We start from the raw sequence: 22,775 nt of genomic DNA, 5'->3' as shown, positions 1-22,775 counted from the left end.
GGTAAAGATTTTTTTATGGTGTCATTTCTTTCTTATCACTGACCTGCCTGGTAGTGTAGGAATGTCACTTCCCCACTCAGGGCCTCGTTCTCGTCTATAAAGTTATAAGGTCTCTTCCGCCTCCCTTACTCATTCAACAAACCTTTCAGTGTTTCTCTGAGCCAGACCCAGGCCTGGCTGGGTGCTGAGAGTGCAACAGGGAAGCAAGACCTGGTCCCTCCCCACTCACTGCCAGCAGCCTAGGGGTAGGGGGGACAGATGTTAAACAGACGAGGACACCAGGGGGTGATGAGTCAGGACTGTGCTAGGTGCTGGGTGGAAGCCACCCAGGGAGCTTGGAGGGTGTGTATATACTGGGGGTTTGCTGAGCTTGTATGGGAGGAGGGGCTGATGAAGGCAGCATCCTTGAGGAGGCAGTGGTTCAGCTGAGACCTGAAGGATGCATAATTCTAGAACAGAGGGAGGTGTGTTCCAGACAGAGATCGCAGCGAGCATGAAGGGAGGCGTGGCGTGGGGGCGCTTCAGAAGAAGACGCATGAGGCCTTGAACTTGGGAGGGGGTGCCCGGAAATGGGACTGGCGGGGCACTGGGGTCAGGTCTGGAGGGCCTCATGAGGCTCAGAGGAGTTTGATCAGAAAGGCTTGATTGTCTCTTGGTGGGAGGGTGTGGGGGACAAGGGGCTTTCTGCCCCTGAGGGAGGAACAACCATGTCCCAGACCCTGAACTTCCCTCGTGGTGACTGGGCCACCGCTCCCCGCCCCATCCCAACCCATCTCTGCTCCACCCTCCCTGGCTGCTGGCCCACCTCGGGCACAGCTCCACTTGGAGGCCAGACCATGGGCACCCACGCCTAGAGGCGGGCCGTGCGGTGACTTGGCTCACCTCACCTGTCCTCTGTCCTCTCCACTCTCCAGAGCCGCCTCTGCCCTGGCTGGAATCTGCTGGGCGGCAGGAACCAGGTCTTTGGTCAGGCCAAGCCCTGCCATCCACAAAGGGCCTCCTGTTTCCAGGTCCCTGGGGGCTGAGGGGCTAGGACTGGGCGGAGTGATCTGGGCTCTGACCGCCTGGCCCGGGGTACCTTTTCTCCTCCCGTCCTCCCCTTCGTCCCTGGCCCAGGCCCCTCCGTCTCCAAGTTTCCAAGGCTGATGGCAGACCTGGCCAGGTGACCCCAGGCCAAGCTGGGTGGGGACCGACCAGCGGGAAGAAGAGCTGACATTCATTTCCCCACATGCACAATGGTGGTTGTGATCAACTAGATTGCTAGATTATGGGGAGGAATCAATGGGCGGGTCCTGGGGAGAGCTCTTGGCCCTGTGCCTGGCACATAGCGAGTGCTCAGCTGGGAGGCTGAGCGGGTCTGTGGGCAGGCGGGGAGGCCGGGGGAGAGCTGCTGGGGCCGGGTGGGGAGCAGGGGCGTCCTGCAACTCGGTGTCAGGAGCTGATGGGGCGGTTTCAGAGGAGCCTCCCCCGCCCCTCCCCCGCCCCAGAACTGTGGGAAAGTTCTCAGCTTCCTCGGAGGCTGGGTCTGGAATTTGTGGGGCCTGGAATTGCTCATTCCGGGGGCTGCCAGGAAGTTGGTGGGGAGGGCTGGAGGAGGCCAAGCTGGGTGGACGCCAGCTTGTCCAGGGTCCCCCTCACATCCTGCATTCCTGGAGCAGCTGGGGGCAGCAGGGGCGCTGAGCTGGGCTTCAGGGTGGGCCGGGGGTGCCGAGGTCAAGGCCTCTTCCTGTCTGCCCGCTGTCCCCCCTCCTCTGCGGGACTGAGGAGTGCCGCTTCCTTTCTCAGCCTGACCCCAAGGACCCCACGGGCGGGCGGGAAGCCTCTAGGTCTCGCTGGAGCCAGTGGGCCCGGGTTCCAGCCTGGGGCGGCCACCCTCTAGTGACTGTGTGACTTTGCTTCCCCGGGCCTTGAGAGCCACCGGCCCCTCTGAGAGCTGCGTGCGGGAATGCGTGTGGGGTCTCGGCCTCAGTCTATGGGGGCTGCCGTAACAGCCTGGGTGGCTTCAACAGCAGAAGTCAGCTTTTGCGCAGTTCTGGACGCTGGAAGCCCCACATCCAGGTGTCAGCAGGGTGTTTTCTTCTGAGTCTCCTTGACTAGGAGGCAGCCAGCGTCTCCCTGGGGTCATCGCATAGTCCCTGCTCTGTGTGTGCCCTGTTTCTCTGTCCAGATTTTTTCTTATAACGACACCAGTCATATCGGACCAAGGCCCGGCCTAATCCCCTCCTTTTAACTTAATTACCTAAGTCCTGGGCTTCTCAGGGGGCGCTAGTGGTAAAGAACCCTCCTGCCAATGCAGGAGACGCAAGAGATGCAGGTTCAATCCCTGGGTCGGGAAGGTCCCCTGGAGGAGGAAATGGCAACCCACTCCAGTATTCTTGCCTGTAGAAGCCCATGGGCAGAGGAGCCTGGTGGGTTTATAGACCAGGGGGTCACGCAGAGTCGGACATGACTGAAGTGACTGAACACGCACACACATGCACCTAAGTTTCCGCATCCAGACATGGCCCCTTTCCGAGCAGCTGGGGGTCAGGACTTCAGCGCAGCACTTTGTCGGGACACGAGTCAGTCCTCAACAGCCAGGCTCGGGGGGAGGGCTCAGGAGGGGCCACCCTCACTTTTGACTCAGCCCCTCGGCATGCAGAGTAGGGATGTCCTGAGGGTCTGAGGCTGCACATCTGACGGGCTGGAGTCTGGGATGTCAGCCGCCTCCTTGCTGATGCCCAGCCCATCCTGCCACCTGGAAAGCGGCCCCTGCCCAGCACGCCCAGCTTGCTGTCTGCAGAATGCAAATGCCCGTGCATGAGAGAGGCTGCGTGTATAACACACAGCTGGATTTTCTAGGCAAAACCTGGTCTCAGGGAGACAGTGTCTCCCTCCTTAATTAAGCCTGCCTCCTCCCCCAGCCCAGCTGGGCAGCACCCGCCCCAGGGCTCTGTGGGACCCTCCTGCTCTGCCCTCGTCACTCCCTCCTGGGTGCAGGTTCTGAAATGCTCAGCAGTCCTGGGAGCTGCCACTGCCAGGCTGGGTTCCAGGCCAGTTTGTCCACTGCTGAGCCCCCCTCCAGCCCTGAACGGCAGTGATTCCTGGGTCACCCGGATGGTGGGAGGAGAGGCCCTCTCCACGCCAGAGAGGGGCTTTTTCTCTGTGGGGGTGACTCATTCCATAGTCATCACAGTGGGAGCTGGGATTTTAGAGGCCCCGGCTGCTGTTTGGCTCTGGGGACACAGCGGTCAGAGGCACAAGGCCAGGCAGGGGGCTGCCTCCTGCCAGGCTCTGAGGTGTTTAACCACGTCTTCCCAAAGTCGGATGTTGCAACTTCCTGCAGCCTGCCTCCCCAGCACCCAGGCGGAGGTCCACGTCTTGTTCAGCAACCCCCTGGTCAGCATGGGGGAGGTGGGCAAACTCCTCTGGGCCCCCACCGCCACCTCCTCTAACAAAGGCAGCGGAACGGTGTTCCCAGCCTCCCGGGTGCACAGCGGTGGGCACAGCGGACCCAGGGCCCCAGGAGCCAGTCGGGGCTGCAGTTCCTGGCGCAGGGAGTGCCCACCAGGCCTGCAGCCGGGCCCTGGCCTTCCCAGTCCACACTGTGGTCCCTGCAGCCCCTCCATGGGTGTGAGCGGTCAGGCTGGTCATAGTTCCCACTGTTCAGAAGGGAACGCTGAGGCCCTTTAGGGTTCGATGATCTTCCACAAGGCTTGGCAAATAACAGCCAGGGAGCCAAATTGGGCCCATCGCCTGTCTGAGTAAATCCAGTTTTATTGGCCTGTTCGTTCACACCCTGTCTGCGCTAACTTTCCTGCTACAGCAGCGGGTGGAATGGCTGGGACGGAGGTCACCAAGCCTGCAAAGCTGCGTGCATTTACCATCTGGCCCTCTATGGGGGGAGTGTGCAGGCCCCTGATGGAGGAAGGGTCTCTGGGCGCCTCTGGTACCCCCTCTGCTGTGTTTCGAGGCCTCTCCTGGTGGGGGGAGGGTGGGCTCCCCCAGTGGTCCTGGCTCTGCCACTCACTGGCCTTGGCCCCTTGGTAGTGGGCTGACCTTGGAACCTGTTTCTTCATCTGTGAAAGCAGAAGCAACGACTTTGCCCACGTGTTGCACTGGTGGGAGGGTTTAAGGAGATGAGGAGGGTGCGAAGGAGGGTTGTCTTGCTGCTGCTGGCGGATTGTCACTGCTGTTAACTGTCACTGCAACCTCTCCTGTCGCTGTTACTGCAAGAGCAGTGGGGGCCTGGGGCGGGGGCCATCCTGCCAACCTCCTCCTTCCGTCCCTCTCCCCGGGCAGGGATTCCCGAAGACTCCAAGGTGGAGGGCCCTGCATTCACGGACGCCATCCGCATGTACCGCCAGTCCAAGGAGCTGTACGGCACCTGGGAGATGCTGTGTGGGAACGAGGTTCAGGTGAGGCCGGGGAGGCTGCGGAAGTCCACCCGGGGCCCAGAGGGTGGACTGAGCACGCCGGCGGGCCCCAGGGCACTGGCTGCAGTTTGGACCCAGATGACCAGCTTAGGTTCGGATGGGTGGAGGCTGAGGTGGGCCACACAGGTGGTTATTTTTGTTCAGTCTGTTACCCAAGCACCAACCCTGGCCTAGGGGCTGGGTGCCACTGAGAATAAGAGGGGCACAGTCCTGGCCCCTAGGGAGCTCTCTGTCTAGCAGAAGAAACACATTTGACTTCCGTGTGCCGGCAAGCAGGGCTGGGGGAGTATTCTAGATGGGGAGGCTGCACGTGCAGAGGTCCTGAGCTGGGGCCCCTGCTGGATCCTGCAGGACAGCCAAGCAGACCATCCGGGGCCTCTGGGAAGGATGCTTGGGAGACAGGGCAGTGGGGACGTGGAGTAAAGGGCAGCTTTGAGGGGGCTTGAGTGGCCGGGTTTGCCGGAACATGGAGAGGGGCTGGGCATGCTCCGAACCCTGCCCCTGCCTCCCGGTCCCAGATCCTGAGTAACCTGGTGATGGAGGAGCTGGGCCCTGAGCTGAAGGCGGAGCTGGCCCCCCGGCTGAAGGGGAAACCGCAGGAGCGACAGCGGCAGTGGATCCAGGTGGGTGGTCTGGGCTCAGGAGTGGGGGTGGGGCCCACGGCTGCCCGGCACCCCCAGCTGGATGCTGACACCAACGCTGATGCCCTGCCCACAGATCTCGGATGCCGTGTACCGCATGGTGTACGAACAGGCCAAGGCACGCTTTGAGGCGGTGCTGTCCAAGCTGCAGCTGGCCCGGCCGGCCATGGAGGCGGTCATCCGCACTGATATGGACCAGATCATCACCTCCAAGGAGCACCTGGCCAGCAAGATCCGAGGTAGGCGGGCCACCTGCTCTGGTTGGCATCACGGGGCGGGCGGGCTGGGACCACCCACCCTCGGGGGTCAGGCCTCCCTCCTGCCTCTTTCAGGGATCCATGTACGTGTCACAGCGATGACTTGATTCACTGATTATTCTTTAAAAGCCAGAATTAAATCTGAGCCCTTGTTCTTCCAACCCCTGTGAGTCATTTGATGGCTGTTATTTCTTTCCTTTGGCCTCATGTACAGCCAGTGGGATCTTCATTCCCTGATCAGGGATCGAACATGCGCTTCCACTGCAGGAAGCCTTAACCACTGGATCACTGGGGAAGTCCCAGGTGGCTTTTGTCTCTGTAGACCCAGATCTTGATGACCTAAGTGATGTTAGGAGGTTCCGGCCTTCTGTACATCTTCGGGCAATCAGATTTATCACGGGCCATTTTAGCAACATCACCTGGACTTCGGGTGGCCCACGTTGAGCCTGCCTGTCCTTTCCCGGGTCAGGTGGTCCTCCTTTCTGTCCTGAGCCTGGTGGGATCCTTTTGCTCACTGCCGTGCCCAGCACACACCCCCTGGCCATGGTTGTGGCGGTCATTAGTTCCCCGACGGTTACTCTGTACCAGTTGTACTCGGCGTGAGCTGGCGAGGACACTGAGCTGACATTTATTGTGTGGAACAAACAGCATTAGCCGGACAGGGGAGGAGGAGGGACGTCAGAGCACCCTTGGGTGAAAATGCCTTGGTGGGACCTCTTGGAGATTGTCCCTGTCCACAGTTTAGGCTGAGCCAGAGCAGAATTTGGGCTCAGGGTTTGCACAACCCAGAGACTCCTTGAATCCACTGGAGCGTTTTTCATTTTTTTAAAAAACAAAGGAGCAAGATCCCGCTCCGGCCCCCAAGGGTGGGTTTTCTCTTCCTCCATCTAAATGGAGAAACTGCTGACCTTGAGACCTTTACATGGCCATTTTCTTCATCTCTGGACATCATAGTTTCAGGAATTTGAGGATCCGACCTGAAGATGCCTTGTTATCTGTGCTCCACTGTTAACCATTCCTCAAGAACCCTTCCCTTTGCTCATGTTGTCACCAGTGGTCTTCTCTAAAGAGTGACACAGCCGCCTGCCTCTAGCCTAGGGACCTGGGACAGTGGGGGTTGCTCCTGGGAGTGCCGTCCGCTAACCGGCTCCCTCGGCGCAGCCTCCATCCTCCCCAAGGCGGAGGTTTGTGTCCGGAACCACGTCCAGCCCTACATCCCGTCCATCCTGGAGGCCCTCATGGTTCCCACAAGCCAGGGCTTCACAGAAGTGCGGGACGTCTTCTTCAAGGAAGTCACCGACATGAACCTGAACGTCATCAACGAGGGTGGCATCGACAAGCTGGGTGAGGTGAGATGGGCCCTGGGCTTGGTTTTGGGTCTGGTCTGGCCCCCATCAGGCCCTCACTGTGATGAGGACAGGCCCTTTCCCTCCTGGGCATGACCTGTGAACAGAGGATCTGCAGGAGGCGTGGGGCCGGGCACGTCCACAGGTGCCATTTCTGTGCCCCTCACAGATGAGCCGGCCCCTCACTTCTGAGTTAGCTGGTTCTCGGGTTGAACGGCCTTCCACAGACCCCGTGTTGGGGTAGTCAACTGCCTGGAGCCCCACATAGTCGTCAGGTCTGGCAGATAGAATTGGCCCTGTGATCTTAGCCTCTTCTCCACCCTAAACTGAGGAGTTCCACTGACAATAATAATCATAGACTTTGAGAACCATAGAGGACCCTGGAGATCATGAAAACCCATCTCCAGATTTGGAGGCTGAGGAAACCAAGGCTCAGAGATGGGGAGCGATTTGCCCAGGGCTGCCCAGCACTCAGGCCGGCCTGTCTCCACACGCTGTGCTGCCATACCCCTCTCCTGCCTGCAGATCCTCGTCTTTCCTGTCCCAGGTCCTGTCCCAGGACCCCCACGCTTTCCCTGGTGATCACCACCCCCGGATGGCCTTCCCTGGTGCCAGTGCCAGCCCCGGGGCCTGTACTCAGAGGGCCCAGGGGCTGCGGGGGCTGCCCGGCCCCTCCGGCGGCCCCAGCTCAGGTCTGTCGTGTGTCCGTGCTTCCCTGCAGTACATGGAGAAGCTGTCCCAGCTGGCGTACCACCCCCTCAAGATGCACAGCTGCTACGAGAAGATGGAGCCGCTGCGGCTCGACGGGCTGCAGCAGCGTTTTGACGTGTCCAGCATGTCTGTGTTCAAGCAGCGAGCCCAGATCCACATGCGTGAGGTGGGCACAGGGCTTGCTAGCACCCTGGCTCTCCCCGCAATCCTGCATGTTCTCTCCTGCTCCGATCTCTTGGCCATGCTCTCGGATCTGTTTGGATGCCTGTCCCTCTGTCTACCTGGCTAAGTCAGACTCACCTCTTGGGTCTCAGAGACCCCTTCCTCCAGGAAGCCCTCCCAATTCCCTAAACTCCTTCCCACAGGGCCCAGACCCTCTGTTCCCCTGGGGCAAGGAGGGCTGGTGCTGTTGCCTGGCTGTGAGCCAGCACTCTAGACGTTCAGCATAGGAGTGAGCTAGTGAAGGGGTGCCTGAGTGCCTGGACACCCCTTCCTCCCAGGGGGGGCACCCCTCCTCCCCAGGGGGGCACACCTTCACATGCCCTGTGGTACGCTCCGCCTCCAGCAAATGGACAATGCCGTGTACACCTTCGAGACCCTCCTGCACCAGGAGCTGGGGAAGGGGCCCACCAAGGAGGAGCTGTGCAAGTCCATCCAGCGCATCCTGGAGCGGGTGCTGAAGGTGAGCTGCTCGGCCAGGCCCTGTGCCTCTACCCCGGCAGGGAGACAGGGGCCTGGGTGAGACGGGGGTGCTGATGGAGCCCCCTGACCCGGAGCTCCCCACGCCCGGCCCCTCTTTCCCGGCAGAAATACGACTACGACAGCAGCACCGTGCGGAAGCGCTTCTTCCGGGAGGCGCTGCTGCAGATCACCATCCCATTCCTGCTCAAGAAGCTGGCGCCCACCTGCAAGTCGGTGAGCAGCCCTCCACACCCGCCTGCCTCCCGCCCCCCACCCAGAGCCTGACCCGCAGCCCTGACTGCCCTTTCTCTGCCCCACGCCCGCCCCGGCCGGCAGGAGCTGTCCCGGTTCCAGGAGCTGATCTTCGAGGACTTTGCCAGGTTCATCCTGGTGGAGAACACGTATGAGGAGGTGGTGCTGCAGACGGTCATGAAGGACATCCTCCAGGGTCAGTGCCGCCGAACCCTGGGGCGGGCGGCTGCAGAGCTGGGTGGGGCTGCCCTGCCATGTGGTCCCTGTTAGGACTCGCACTGCTGGAGGGTGGCGGAGGTGGGCGCCCAGAGGCTTCCTGGTGGGGTCAGCTAAGCCACAAAGGGGAGACTTAGGCCGTGGGCTGCGGTGGGCCCACTGTTCGTGGTATGGGCCAGGGGCAGCATCTGTCCCCACGCCTTAGTTACGTTGAGGGTCCTTGGCACTTTAGGGAGTGTCAGGGGAGTGATGGGGGTTAGGGTCCCACCCCCTGCTTCCCACACTGAGGCCTCGGAGAAGCCTGGTCCGGTTGCAGTGCCCACTCAGGCCGAGGGATCGTGACGTGGGTCACACGGAGCGGGGTGTACTGGTGGCCGTCAGCCCCCCGCTCAGTGTCCCGTCACCCGCTTCTGTCCCGCAGCCGTGAAGGAGGCCGCCGTGCAGAGGAAACACAACCTGTACCGGGACAGCGTGGTCATGCACAACAGCGACCCCAACCTGCACCTGCTGGCCGAGGGCGCGCCCATCGACTGGGGCGAGGAGTATGGGGACAGTGGCGCCGGCGGCGGGGACCCCGGCGCCCAGGAAGCAGCCCCCCTCTCGGAAAAGCGCCGGCGTGCCAAGCAGGTGGTGTCCGTGGTCCAGGACGAGGACGCGGGGCTGCCCTTCGAGGCTGCCCCTGAGCCGCCATCACCCTCGTCCCCGGACAGCGTCACCGAGCTCCGCGGCCTGCTGACCAGGGATCTGCAGGCCGAGAGCCCCCCGCTGGCTGGCCCCCTGCTCAACGGGGCCCCCGTGCAGGAGAGCCCCCAGCCCGGGCTGGCCCCCGAGGCCACTTCGCCGCCCGCCTCACCCCTTCGGCAGCTCCCATCCGAAAAGCTCGTGGGCCTCGAGCCTCCCAAGCCCAGCGACCAGGAGACCGGCGAGCAGGTGTCCAGCCCGGGCAGCCGCCCCCCCATCCACACCACCACCGAGGACAGTGCAGGGGTGCAGACCGAGTTCTAGGCCGGTCGCCCCCGGAGCCTCTGTTGGACGCAGCACATGGGCCACTCCCTCCGGGGCCCTGGCTCCGCTCTGGGTGGGGAGCACGGGATCTGTGCCTTCCAGGCGGGGCGGGGCCAGGGCTGGCGTGGCACCAAGGGGGCTGGACGGGGATGGGCCCACTTGAGTCACTTTATGGGTTTGGTCACACTTGGTTGCTCTGTTTTCTCTTCTGTGGGATGATCGTGGCTTTCCTGCTCCTGGTGGGAGAGGGACCGGGCACAGTGGATGGGGGCTGGGAGCACTCGGCGGCCCTGGCTCCCTGAGTCCGCCCTCCCTGCCTGCCTGCCTCTGTGGCCTGTTCCCCTGGTGGGCCTTGCCATCCACGGAAGGAGGGTGGCGAGAGCCGCATCCACTGCCTGGCTTCTCCCGTCCCCGAGGGGGCCTGTTAGAACCAGGAGGCCCGAGTGCTGAGGCCTGTCTCTGGGCCCCTGAGGCCAGTTTTGGAGTGGACTCTGGCCTGGCTCTCGCACCCCAGGTGAAGGGACATGCAATGAGGGAGTCTTGAGGCTGGGGGGTGCTGGGGGGTTGCTGGGGGAGGGCTGCCTCTCGAGGTGGGGTGGGAATAGGAAAGGCCTGGAACGTGCTGGTCTGGGGCGAGGACGTGTCTGAGGGAAGGAGGGGGTGACCTCTGCAGAGCTACTGCTGGCAGGGTAGGCGGGGTGCACTTAGGGGGTTGCTGGAAGCTGAGGCTCTGCTCACCTCCACTTGCTGGGGTCTGGTCTCTAGGAGTCCCTCTGTCCGGCTGGGCTGGGGGTGGGGACACTGCTCAGTGGCAGGGCTGGGCGGGTGTGGACGCTGTCTTCTCTGTGGGCTGCTTCCAAGGTACACGCTGTCCCCCGAGGGAATTGGTGGGGCTCGGGAGGGGCCGGGGGAGGGGCCGGGGCGCCCCAGGACCCCAGGAGCATTTGGGGCAGGCTGGGGCTCTAACGCACCACACCCTGACAACTCCAGGACTGTTCATATGGCCCTGCTGTTCCCCCCTCTTCAGCTCCTTGTTCCTGAGGGTGAGCGTTAAGTCGAGGTCATCCCCAGGGCTGGGGCTACCTGGTTTTCCCCGGCCCTCTCTTCTGCTGCTTTGAAGGGAGGGCAGGCAGGGCAGAAACCTACTCCTTCAGGGTCCTCACCGCCGCCCCCAGCCCTGCATCTCCCATCCCCTGGATCTGCTTCCTGGGCCAGGGCCTGGGACCCACAGGACATGCGGCGCTGGCTGGTGCTCAGGGACCCCCTTCGAGTCCCCCCCCAGCCCCACTCTCAACGCCAAACTAACCTCTTCCACCAATACATTCCGTCTGAAGACGCTCTCCTCTGGTGCCTTCTCTTGGGACTTTCCAATCATCCTTCCCAGATATTGTATTGAAAATATTATGCAAACTGTTTAAGCTTCTACTAATCAATAAAGTGCTTTATTTAAAGCCAGTGGCCCATGTGTGATGCTGGCTGGGTGGGAAACCTGGGCTGGAGACGGGCCTGTGCGCCTTGACTTTCGGGGCTCGTTGCTTACAGGTATACGTGACCAGAGTTCTCCTATGAACCCATTTTCCAGAGGAGAAAACTGAGGCTCAGTGAGGAGGGGCACAGCAGGTAGGTGACTAGCCTGATGGCAGCTCAGACAGCTTCCTCTGCTGGGGGTCTGTGCAGGGTGGGCCTCTGGCAGCCTTGGGCAATGGGGAGGGCAGCTGCTTTATGGCCATGGTGGGCGGGCTCACACTGGATCCAAACAGTGATGCCAGTGCTTAAGACTCCTGCTCACAAGGCGAGCACTCCTGAGTACTTACCGTGGGCTGTGCGCGTTACCTGCGGGACGAGGTAACCTCCGGGGGACAGGCACCATCATCACACCAGTGTGTAAACAGGCCCAGAGGGGCGGGGAGCCTGGGCGGAGGTTCTGGGTCATGGGGACACCTCTCCCCCACCAGCTGGTGGGGACAGGCTGCCCCTGCTGGGTGGGCACCTTGGGGGACGGTGGCCAGTGGCCGAAGTTCAGTCAACAAGGGTGGAGATGAGAAAACCGAGGCTCAGCAGGGTTTTTTGCTGTTGACTTTGGCAAGTCACCAAACCCAGCCTGAGACTGCTCACCTATAAAAGGGGGCCTCGTGAGGGTTCAAGGAGACCCGCCAAATGCCCTGCTCCGCAACATGGCCCTGCGCATCTCAGGCCGCCATCTCCCCTCTTAGCTGAGCGGAGCTCAGGACGGGGTGTGTGTGTGGGGAACCTGGAAAGCAGGACTCGGTCCACAAGGGGACCAAGTTTCAGCCACAGGACTGACCGGCTCAGTGAGGCAGGGAGGGAGAGGGCCTGGCCCTGCGTCCCACCGGCTTTCATACGGGGCCCAGGATGAGCCCGCAGTGCCCCCTGGTGGCCACCGGCCTGGGTCAGGGCCCCCTACTGTCCCTCACTCAACAAGTGGGGATGTAGAGTCTGGAAGGCTGGGCAGGGTCCGAGTTACCTGGAGGCAGAGCCCAGGCGCCCCAGCAGGCCTGTCTCTAGCCCAGAGAGAAAGCTGCCCTCGGCTCAAAACGATCTGCCACAAAACGCACGAACAAGTTCTGCCGCAAGCACGAGGAACACGGCTCCCTCTGGACTTGTGCAGTGAGCGACCTGCACAAATGCACGGGTTTGGAGTCAAGATGCTTCTGTCCCAGTTGCAGGGCCCCGGGGCCCCTGGTCTGGGATAATGGTTACACAGCACACAAGGTGGCCCACACGGCCCCATCTGCTCCGAGGACTTTCTGAGCCTGTCTCCTGAGCCCGGTCTCTCCACCTGCAAAAGGGAGGTGTGGGTAACTTCACACACCTCACTGCCACTTCCCCCCTCCCTGGGCTCCACCAGGGCCCAGTGACGACTCAGCAGGAGCAGGCTGGAGATGGGTTTATTGACGTTCCTGCTTCAGGTCTTTGAAGCTCAGGGTCTGCTCCTGAGCTGCATGGGGAGAGGAGGTGCAGGTCTTCGGAGCAGAGGGGCCCAGAGCTCAGCGGGGGAGGGGGCAGCAGGGAGGGAGGCCAGGAGGGGCTGACATTGCTTGGGGCACCAGGCCCGCGCTGAACACCTTCTGGCCAGTCGATCCCAGGACAGGCCGCGGTGGCCGCCCCTGCCCTGGGCCAGGGCTCCCACCACCCCTGCTGAGTGGGACGGCACTGCCCGGGTTCCCCTGAGGAAGACACCAAGGCTCCAGGAGGGGCTGTGACCACCGTAGGCAGCTGGAACCCTCGGTGCTGGCTCAGACGGAGGTGTGGCTGCCGCTGCTCCCACCCCAGACCCTGTGGTCCTGCCGCGAGGGGTCCCCCCACCCCCTCTACAGGATTTAAACCGCTCAGTACTTGGGCAGGAACGCTCCTGTCTCAGCCTGGCCCAGGATGGGGGCACGGCGCGGTGCAGGGCCGGACCAGCCCGTGGGGAACAGGAGGGAGCACAGCCCTGGGCCCGAGGGCGGCAGAGGCCGGCGCTCAGCTGCTGTGATAGATGCGGAGGCGCTGGGTGATGTCCTGGCGGCACAGCGGGCAGGTGCGCAGGGGCTGGGAGCACGGCTGGCAGCAGCAGACGTGGCCGCAGTCGAGGAAGATCATCTGGGCCTGGGGGTTGGGGGAGAGCGGGGACGTCAGGGCCCCACCCCGGCTGGTGCCCCAGCCCCTTGTCCTTCCCCCTGAAGATGTGACCACAGAGTCGTCAGACTCCATTCCCCGTCCACCACAGGATGCCACCACCCTCCCTGGACACGTCCATGCCCCGGCCCTCTGTAGCAGCCGTTCGGGGTTGGGGGCAGGGTGGTCCATGGCCTGTCTCACCAGCCCTGCTGTTACAGGATATGCAGGTTGCTCCCAATTTAGGGATTTTTATGCACTTTGCCTCAAAATGACCCCAACATTATGGATCACAAGCCGTGGACGTTTCCATGCTTTGCCTCAGCATTTCCACTTTTTAGGAGAGACAGGAAGCCATTTCTGGGGCCCAGAGCAGGAGAGGTTTGGTTAAATTCATAACCAAGTCCTCCCCCACCCCCATATCATGGCATTCCCCAGGGCCAGCAAAGACCACGGGGTAACCAAACTGTTAACATGTGGCCTTTTCTAAGTAGGATCATGTGGTGGAGAGAACAGGGGTTTATTTTATATACTACGTTAATTTTTTATAACGGCTGTTAAATTTGTTGTTAAAACTAAGAGTTTAAAAAAAAACCTCTCCAGAGAAAATTTTGTTGATATTCAATGACTTGGGAAATTACCCTGCATGAATTTAAAAAACTCTTCTGTAAAAAACAAACAAAAAAAAGGCCCAGCAAATGCTGTCAGCGTTGCTCATGTTTTGGGTCCTGGAATCATGGGTCATTTTAATTCCCTGTATTTTCGAAAATTTCTAATGAACACAACATATTTCTAAACTCTTGGCAGAATGAATCACCCATGCCTGAGAGGGCGGCAGGTGCTGGGCAGGCGGGTAGGGGGCGGGGATGGTGGCCCCGGAGGTTGGGCCCATCACCCCTAGACTTACCTCCCGTTCCAGGCACACCACACACTCTGAGGTCTGCACCTCCAGCAGCTCTGCGGGGGGAGCTGAGGGTCTCACTGCCTCAGGCAGCTCCTCGGGGGCTGTGGGCAGGACCCCGCCCTCAGGTGGCTTCAGCAGCTCTGTGGGGACAGAGAGAGGCTGAGCCAGGGTCCTGACCATCTGACCCCCTCCCTCCCCGGCCCAGCCTGCCTTACGTAGACAGAGGTGGGGGGTGCTCCCACACATCCTGTTTCTCTTTGCTGAGCCTCATTCCTCATCTATACAGTGGGAGGGCCAGGACCCCGGGCAATTGGGGCCCCCTACCCCTAACTCACCCTGAACCCCTCTGGGCCACCCTGCAAACAAGGCTCATCACTGTCAGAGATGAGAAGTCAGGGAGGGAAAGCCGCTTGCCTAAGGCCACAAGGCCACCTGGTGGTGGGGCCGCCGGGCCAGGAACCCTGGGTGAGGGGCTCTGGGGGGCGCCCGACCTTGAGCACAGATTCTCCACCAGGGGCCCAGGCACAGGGGCCCAGAGGAGCAGGGAAAGGACTCGAGGCTGCTCCCCCTGCCCGGGAGAGCCCCCCGCACACGCGCTGCTCTGCCCTAAGCCAGCATGCTCTGCCGGGGCCCAGGTGCCCAAAGCAGGAATGAGAATCCATCTCTCATCACACCATGTGCCCCAGTGGCCCCCGAGGCTCTTCATCCCCGAGCCCCCTCCCCTCACGGCACATGTTGTTCACTTAGTCTGTGGTTTAAATTACAAGTAGTATTTCTTATAATTAAGCCTGTCACAACCACCCTAGACCTTCTAAGGGTCTCATGGTGCCCCCCAAACCACCGCGTAGGCGCGGGGGGAGGGGCGTGTCTCTATTTCATGGAACATATGTTGAGTCCTGGGATTTGGAGAACTGTCAGGAAGATGCCTGAGGATCTGCTGCCCCTGAGCTAAGAACGCGCTGTCCTGCCCCGGCCCCTCCCCGGAAGGCGGCCATGGTCAGGAGAAGCCCTCGGGATTAGGGTTACCCTCTCTTGGCCTGTTTCCTCATCCCTCAGAGGAGGGCAGCAGGGGTGCCCGCCTTGTGGGGCTGCACCAAGGAGGCCCGACCTCTGTCCTGCTCAGCACGGGGGACCCCGACTCCTCCCCACGCCCCACCCCGCCCACAACCTGCTCAGCACGGGGGACCCCGACTCCTCCCCACGCCCCAACCCCGCCCACAACCCCTCCTGCTCCCACTCAGCCACAGCCCCTCCCCGCCTCCCAGTCCACACACACACCTGCCCTGGGGGCAGTGCTGGGCACTGGGTCCAGCGGGTTTCTCCCGCTACTCCAGGGACCCTGAGTATGTGGTTCCTGATGTCAGTAGGGTGGGTTTAGGGAAGCCAGGAGGGTCCCTCCACCACGGGAGGAAAAGCTCACGTTTTCCATTTTGGGGCCTATTTTTCCCATTTATAAATGGCTCGTTTAGGAGGGAAGCTTAAGGACTGGCAGGGGTTGGAAGTGGCCCTTGGGACTCGTCCTGAAAGGGAAACAGGTGACGCTCCGGCCACGCCCCCGCGTACGGCTCTGCTGAGAGAGGCGGGGCGTCGGTACCTGGCTGGGCTCTGGCCGCGTCCAGCAGCTCCTGGGCTCTGCGCAGGATCTCGTGCTGCAAGCCGGCCTCCGAGACGCCCACCTGCGAGGACCGAGGGGGCGGGTCAGGGCCTGGGCACGGCTGGGCAGGGGGCCTGCGGCGCAGCACAGAGCCGCCAGGACCGCCTCCTCCCTGACTTCTGGCACCTTCGACTAGACACGTGGAGGCTGACAGCCAGGCCATCAGTGCGGCTGAAGGAGAGGGAACCCAGCACTGGCAGCCCTTGTCCAGCAAGTGCAGGGGCTGGGCCTACAACGGTGGGCTGTCGGTTCACACAGTCAGGTGGTTCACACCGAGGCCGAACAGCTGCAAAGTAGCCGCACGAGACGCTCAGTCCCTCAGCCTCCAGAACAAGTGCTCCTGAACGTGGGCAACACGGCCCACATGGTCCTTCTGAGCCCCGGGGTCTGTGTCTGCCTCTGTCGAGGGACCAGGCAGTTCAGCAGAGTGGCGACAGCACGGCCCCCACACCAGACCAGCCGCCTGAGCTGGACATGGCTCCGCCATGTGACCTCAGGCAAACTGCTACCTTGCTGTGTCTCCGTGTCCTCACCTGAAAAATGACCATGACTGTACCTGCCTGCCCAGGTTATCGTGTGTGTGCTCAGTCGTGTCCGACTCTGAGTCCATGGACCGCAGCCGGCTGGGCTCCTCCGTCCATGGATTCTCCAGGCAAGAATGCTGAAGTGGGTTGCCATTTCCTTCTCCAAGGGATCTTCCTGACCCAGGGATTGAACCCACATTCTTGTGTCTCCTGCACTGGCAGGCAGATTCTTTATCACTGTGCTACCTGGGAAGCCCAGGTTATTATGAGGATTCGATGAATGTATATGTAAAACACGCTTAGATGTTTATCTAAAACACGATTCTATGTAAAACATGCTTAACAGTGTCAAGCACTGTTAAGTATTCCCCAGAGTCAGCATTTGTCTCTTCTGAAGAGTAAATGAATTCACACAGGTTGTACCAGGCGCAGGCAGTGCTGCCGATACAACTGTCAACCCAGGATGTGGGGAAAGGACGGTCCAGATGACTTACAAGGACCTGCCCCGCTTATGATGTGAAGATCCCACCTGAAAGGGGCTGGCGTAGGGGACAATCTGGGGTCCGCAGCACCTGCAGCTCTGGCTTTTGCAGCCAGGTGACTGGGGGAAGACAGGGCAGGTGTCCTGGCCCGCTGGGAGCAAGGCGGCCCCAAGACATCTCCAGACGGCAAGCCTTGCCAAGAACTGCGTGAAGGGCAAGTCCCCCCTTGGCCATCGGGTCAGGGCCCTGCCCGCCTCCCTAACCTCCCTCGGGGGGCCGCCGCGGTCCACCTTGGCCAAGTCCGCAGGGCCCATCCGGCTCAGCATGGCCAGTGAGAGGCGGTGGTGGGCGAAGATAGGCAGGTAGTGCTCGGCCGACAGCTCCACCAGGAGGGCCACCAGCGGGCGCTCCAAGCCTTCTTCCTGCAAGACACACCCGTGGGGGAAGCCCAGTGTACCACGGACCGGGAAAAACCACGAGGCTGTGACTTACAACAGCACACGAAGAGTTCAGATACACGTAACGCAAGAGGTAAAATGTATTCTTGGGACTCTTCCTACCAAGACGGCTAAGTAAGGGCAGAGAGACAGAGGCATGACGCAGTTAGTTCACCGCCACGCAGTAAACCTGACAAAGCCAGCAACGTAAGTGCGCATCGAGGTGAGTGCACAGTGGGCTCCACCCGGCAGGAACTGTCTTCCCGCCACCAGAACCAATGCCCGCCCCCCATTTCTGTGCCCGCCCAGGCCGAGCACAGGCCCTGGTGCACCGGTCCCCAGAGATGGGAAGGGAATTCCACCAGACAGATCAGCGAGCTGGCGCTGCGGGGGCCCAGGGCTCCCTCGGGGTGGGCGTGCCCGCAACTCTCACCTGCAGCTTCAAGGACAAGGGTTTCTGGTTCAAGAGCCGCTGATACTGAATCAGCCAGTAATTCTCCTGCTTGGTTTCGCTTTGGGCTTCTAACTCCGTCTGCCAAGAAGGAAGCAGACACTGTTAGTTACGAGTCAGTGAATAGAAACGCTGATGGCACGGGTGGCTGTGAACGGCATATGGACGGACTTGGTGTTTTACCAAGAACATCCCCCTCCACTAAGTCTCACTGTTTCATCTGCAGGAACCTGGGCGGCTGACACCTGGCGCCCCTGCCCCCCGCCACCCCGGGCATCATGACTTGGAGGGGAGACACCTTCCCATCTCCCTGTGGCAAAAACAAAGCCGTAGGCAGCCGTCTCCCGCCGGAGGCTCGGCGCGTACTCTGGGTGCCAGCAGGGGGAGAACTGGGATGCTAGGGTAACTCAGCTTCCAGAGGGCACTTCGCCCACCTTCACCCACAAAGCCGGAGCATTGAGAACAGGAGAGAGGTGTGTCCACACAGGACCTGGGCACAGAGACAGGTGCGCAAGGAAGTTAGCTATTCACACGGATTCCTCCACCCCGTCACTCAACAAACAACGCAAGTGTTGCTCTGGGCCGGGCACTATTCTAGGTGCCGGGGACGGAGGAGTAAACTCGTGACACCAGCAGCAGGGCACTCGGTGCCAGTCTGCTGTGCACTGGGAGATGCCCTTTTACTCAGTTCTCACAACTCTGTGAAGCAGTCTCGACGTCACAGGTGAGGAGACTGAGCGACTAGCAGAGTGATTAGCAGCCGACCCAAGAGCCAAGGGCCGTCCCGAGTCAGAGCCAGGTTCAGACCCAGCTTGGAGCCTGTGCTGAGCCACCAAGCCGCCCAGCCAGGACTGCGGCTGCATGCTGGGCCGTGGGACTGCAACCCGGGCATCCCCTAGCTCCCTGGGCGGCCCCTCTTGGACCTAGCTAAGTGACTCTCCTTTCTGGCCTGGCCCTCTCTGGACTGTGGACACACCTCTCTTCGGGAGCCTGTGACCCTGATGGTCACGTTCTGCTGTGGTGGACAGCGAGTCCCCAAGGTCCCTTGTGGGCGGGAGCCTGGCCACGACAAGGCTGGCCGTGCACAGCACATGTTAACGTGGTCTGTACCAAATGGCACAAACGTACCCCCTGGGCTCGTGCGGGGCTCAGGAAGAGACTGGCCTGGCTGTTGTCTGTTCCTGGCACAGGGCCCGGCCCACGGTGGAGCTCAGGGGATGTCTAGGATAACGAAACATTTCTAAGAACAGTGGGCTTGGAGGGAAAGGAACCCGGCGCATGACGTGGGTCTAAGAACAGCGTGAGTAGAGAGAGAAAGCAACCCCGCGCACGACGTGGACGCCACGCACGTACCAGGATCTCCCGGAGCTCCTCTTCTCGCTGCGTCTTCTCCTTGAGCAGCTGCTGGAGCAGCGAGCTCAGGGCCCAGCGCTGCTCTGAGATCATCTCCTGCGACACAAGACCATGGCCAGTGTTGGGAGCTCATGGCATCCCGGCCCCCGAGGTCCCCACAGCGCGGCGGCAGGACACCCCCTCAACCGGTTCTCAGTTGGGGGCCACGGTGGGCCTGACTCCCATCAAGGCTCTGTCCCTGATCTCCGGCTGAGGACAGGGGGAGACAGTGGAGGTGCCCTTCTCCCAGCCTGTACCTCCCTTCCCCAGGGGGTAAGGCCAGGCATGGGATCTAGTGACCAATGACAGTGCAGTGATGCAAAACACCAAACAAAGGAAATGACAAGCGGCAGGGACCTCGACTTCAGGCTCACTGACTACAGAGCGCCTGGGCAGAAGCAAAGGGCAAGAGGGGTGAGGGGCCCACGCCAGCCAGCATAGAGGAACGGGCACACCCCAGAGAGCCCGTCTGTGTCCACGCTCCACTCCTCTCTTCCTCTTGGAAAATCGCATGGAGACCCCAAAAATGGGAGCCCCACAGCTCCAACAGGCAGGAGATAGGAACCCACCAAGCACAGTGGTTATGTTAGGGGTTGAGAGCCCCTAACCTCTGCATGGCTGCGGCCTGTCCCACTGATCTCTGATGGCCCCATGACACAGGCTGGGTCTAGAAGACTCCTTCTATTTTATGCAGGGGCAGCCTGGAGGCCTGGGGAGGGGAAGCAACCTACCTAAGGTCACACAGTGGCAGACCTGTGAGCAGGACTCCAGACCCTAGCTCTCTTCCGCATTAAGAAGCCCATGGGATAAACAAAAACTTGTCTGCTGAGGACAGACACAGGGACAGGGACAGACAGAAGGCTCTGCTCAAAAGCCGGGAATGGGGCACATGCCCTCTCACACCATGGACCCAGCCCCTCTTGTGAACGTGTGGAGAGATTGAGACACAGAACAGTGAAAGGGCCGCCCCTCTGCCCCTCTTCCCCTCCCGGCCCAGGGCACACAGTAAGGGCCAGAGATCAGAGGAGCTGCCTGCAGGGAGTGACATGGGCCCTCTCCTCCAGACATCCTGGGGACACCAAGAATGCTGTCCCCTCGGGGGTGTTAGCTGTGAGAACCAGTGCCCCAGAAGCATGGCTTGAGAGAGGTAGGGAGTTCAGTAGCGACCCAGCTCCAAAACATAGACAACACGGAGATGGAGATGCAGCCTGGTGAGCCTTGGCAATGAAACCCTCCTTCCTCTGACCTTCCTGCCTAGCAACAGGCTGACCCACCCCTAACCTGGGCCTGCGCTGGGCCCACACGAGCCTTCTGGGGTCGAGGCATCACCGCCTTGTCTGCGGGAGGGCAGCTGAGAGGGGTGGGGCACCAGCGGGAGGTCTCGTCAGTGGGGGTGTAGTGGGGGGACAGGGCAGGCCAGGGAGCCCTAAACGTACCTGCAGTGCCTCTGTGTCCAGGGATTTCCTCTTTAACTCCAGCTGTGTCAACTGCAATAACTCAGTTTCTATTAACTTAATCTAAACAGAAGACGAGACAGGGGTTTTTAATTCACGTTAACACGGTTCAGTCCTGCACTGCTGCTCCTGGATGGCCAAGCGGACCTAAGAATCCTTTCTGGGGGGGGGCGGGGGAGGCTCTGGAATAAAGGGGACTGAGAACCTGGTAAACCTTATCAGCGGGGCTTTAAACAGAATTCATTATCTCACGGGCCTGAGTGCTTATCCCGGCCAGAACTGCTGATCAAAAGCCAGGCACAGGGCCGGCCCAGAGGGGGTGCCCATCAGGGTGTGTGGGACGAAGGGGCTTCCTTCAAGGTGCGGGCCAGAGTGAAGAACAGACACGGAATTCTCAGAGCCTCTTGCCAGTCCAATTCTCTTGCTTCCTCTAGACAGCTGTACACAGAGGCGAGTGGAGGGGAACGGAAGGAACTGGATTACAGTAACAGTAATATGCTGCTGCTGCTGCTTAAGTCGCTTCAGTCGTGTCCGACTCTGTGTGACCCCATAGACAGCAGCCCATTAGGCTCCTCTGTCCCTGGGATTCTCCAGGCAAGAATACTGGAGTGGGTTGCCATTTCCTTCTCCAATGCATGAAAGTAAAAAGTGAAAGTGAAGTCGCTCAGTCGTGTCTGACTCTTAGCGACCCCATGGACTACAGCCTACCAGGCTCCTCTGTCCATGGATTTTCCAGGCAAGAGTAGTGGAGTGGGGTGCCATTGCCTTCTCCGGACAGTAATATAGTTGCCGACATTTATAGAGACGGCACACGCTAGGACTGTGCTGGGCACTTTTTACGCGTCTTTGCCATCGCTTCTCCTTGCTGTTGGAGGTATTACTACCTCCATTTCACAGACAAGGAAACCGAGGCTCAGAGATATTAAGTAACTTGCCCAAGGACACACAGCGGGTAAATGAGTGTGCCTTTTCCTTGAGGTTGTCCCTGCTTGTGGTCTCCAGAGGAACAGTTGGCTTGGTGGGTCAGAACCACCCATAGTGAGAACATCTAGGGGATCACCACATACCTCCAGGGTGTGAGTGGGGGCTTTTAGTCCTGGGGGCCAGACCCCCCCAGCCAGTGACTTCTCTACTCTGTGCCTTTGACCTGTGACCTTTGCCCCTATGACCCCACCAACCCCTGGTCAGAGGAATGAGATTCATGTCCGGCAATGTAGGGTTGAAATTAAAGGGGAAATAAAAAGGTAAGTTGGTTTTGGCCAAAAAAGAAAAGAAAAAGAAGAAGAAGAAAAAAAAACCATGCAAAATGTGAAATTGAAAGTGTGCTGAATACGACGTGATGTGCGTCCTGTAGCCTGAAAGCTCGCTTGTCTCCAGCCACCCTGCCACCTGCCCAGGGAAGAGTAGTGAGCCAGACACAGCCCCGCTGGGCAACGGCTCACCCAAGGTCACCCGGGGGTCAGCAGCGGAGGCCACGCGAGAGCACGTCTCCTCCTCGGGGCTCCGCCCACCCAGGTGGGGCGTCACCTGTCCCAGCTCCTCCATCCGGGCCACAGGACACTGCGGTTCAAGCCGGCTGAGAGGTCCTGCCTGGGGTTGGTCAGCGTGGGGCTGCCCAGCGGTCAGGGCCTCCCTCCCTCAGCTCTGGGCATCGTGACAAGTGGTGGGCACAGGTCCCACCAGCCAGCACCCACAGTGCTGTCTCAGGTACCTCCAGACACCCCGAGTAGGTGACGCCCCGTGCTGGGGAGACCTCCTGCCGGCCTGGCCTGGAGGAGCCAGGACTCAGACCTTAACTGCGGCCTCTGAATGCCCACAGGGCGGGCCTGGGGGGCAGGGCCTCGCTCACCTGCTTCCGGATCTGCCGATGCATCAGGTCCTTCTTCACCTGGAGAGCCTCGAAGGCTGCCTTCTGCATGGCGCTCTGTGACAGACAGCATGGCCGCTCAGGGGGCCCAAATACTACCTGCCTCAAAGATACCCTAACCTACGCCTTTTCCTTCTTAGACAACAACTTTTCAGCTCACTTGCTTAATGTTTTTTAAAATAATACTTATTAAGCACTTACTACCTGTCGGCCATGTGCTCAGGGCTCTCCCCGTGGTGCATGTGGAACGACTGATGATGGGGGTCGGGGGAGGCGCCTTCACTGCCCCATTTCACAGATGAGGAAAGTGAGGTTTGGGAAAGTGAACTGGCTGGCACTAGCACGCAAGTCTGTCCAGCTCAGAGCCTCATCTTAACCCCAAGGCCTGACATCCTCTCTGAGAAATACAGCCTTTTCCTCAATCTTGCAAGGACTAAGTCCACAGCATCGTGGGGGGAAGGAGAGAGA

General features: G+C 60.6%; 2 protein-coding genes across 6 annotated transcripts in view; one reads left to right on the top strand and one right to left on the bottom strand.

The window, feature by feature from the left end:
- NIBAN2 (niban apoptosis regulator 2) overlaps nucleotides 1–10,975 on the top strand; it is a 52,472-nt gene extending 41,497 nt beyond the window's left edge. For both annotated transcript variants that reach the window (XM_061433540.1, XM_061433541.1), the window contains exons 6-14: nucleotides 4,282–4,397; nucleotides 4,934–5,038; nucleotides 5,133–5,295; nucleotides 6,475–6,662; nucleotides 7,381–7,536; nucleotides 7,936–8,052; nucleotides 8,178–8,285; nucleotides 8,388–8,499; nucleotides 8,941–10,975. In XM_061433540.1, the coding sequence (XP_061289524.1) occupies nucleotides 4,282–4,397; nucleotides 4,934–5,038; nucleotides 5,133–5,295; nucleotides 6,475–6,662; nucleotides 7,381–7,536; nucleotides 7,936–8,052; nucleotides 8,178–8,285; nucleotides 8,388–8,499; nucleotides 8,941–9,524 (1,649 nt within the window). In that variant the 3' untranslated portion in view covers nucleotides 9,525–10,975. The remainder of the gene's footprint in view (nucleotides 1–4,281; nucleotides 4,398–4,933; nucleotides 5,039–5,132; nucleotides 5,296–6,474; nucleotides 6,663–7,380; nucleotides 7,537–7,935; nucleotides 8,053–8,177; nucleotides 8,286–8,387; nucleotides 8,500–8,940) is intronic.
- Nucleotides 10,976–12,416: 1,441 nt separating this feature from the next.
- Nucleotides 12,417–22,775, bottom strand: part of LRSAM1 (leucine rich repeat and sterile alpha motif containing 1) — a 33,932-nt gene continuing 23,573 nt past the window's right edge. For 3 of the 4 annotated variants that reach the window (XM_061433542.1, XM_061433543.1, XM_061433545.1), the window contains 8 exons: nucleotides 22,290–22,364; nucleotides 20,423–20,503; nucleotides 18,948–19,043; nucleotides 17,577–17,675; nucleotides 16,997–17,128; nucleotides 15,641–15,722; nucleotides 14,050–14,186; nucleotides 12,417–13,133 (listed from right to left, as the gene is read on the bottom strand). In XM_061433542.1, coding sequence (XP_061289526.1) covers nucleotides 13,008–13,133; nucleotides 14,050–14,186; nucleotides 15,641–15,722; nucleotides 16,997–17,128; nucleotides 17,577–17,675; nucleotides 18,948–19,043; nucleotides 20,423–20,503; nucleotides 22,290–22,364 — 828 coding nt within the window. In that variant the 3' untranslated portion in view covers nucleotides 12,417–13,007. The other variant, XM_061433544.1, reaches the window with a different exon arrangement.

The sequence above is a fragment of the Bos javanicus genome, chromosome 11, assembly GCF_032452875.1.
Source record: "Bos javanicus breed banteng chromosome 11, ARS-OSU_banteng_1.0, whole genome shotgun sequence".
NCBI lineage: Eukaryota > Metazoa > Chordata > Mammalia > Artiodactyla > Bovidae > Bos > Bos javanicus.
Note: the sequence above shows the minus strand (reverse complement) of the source record. Positions and strands in the feature narration are given on the sequence as shown.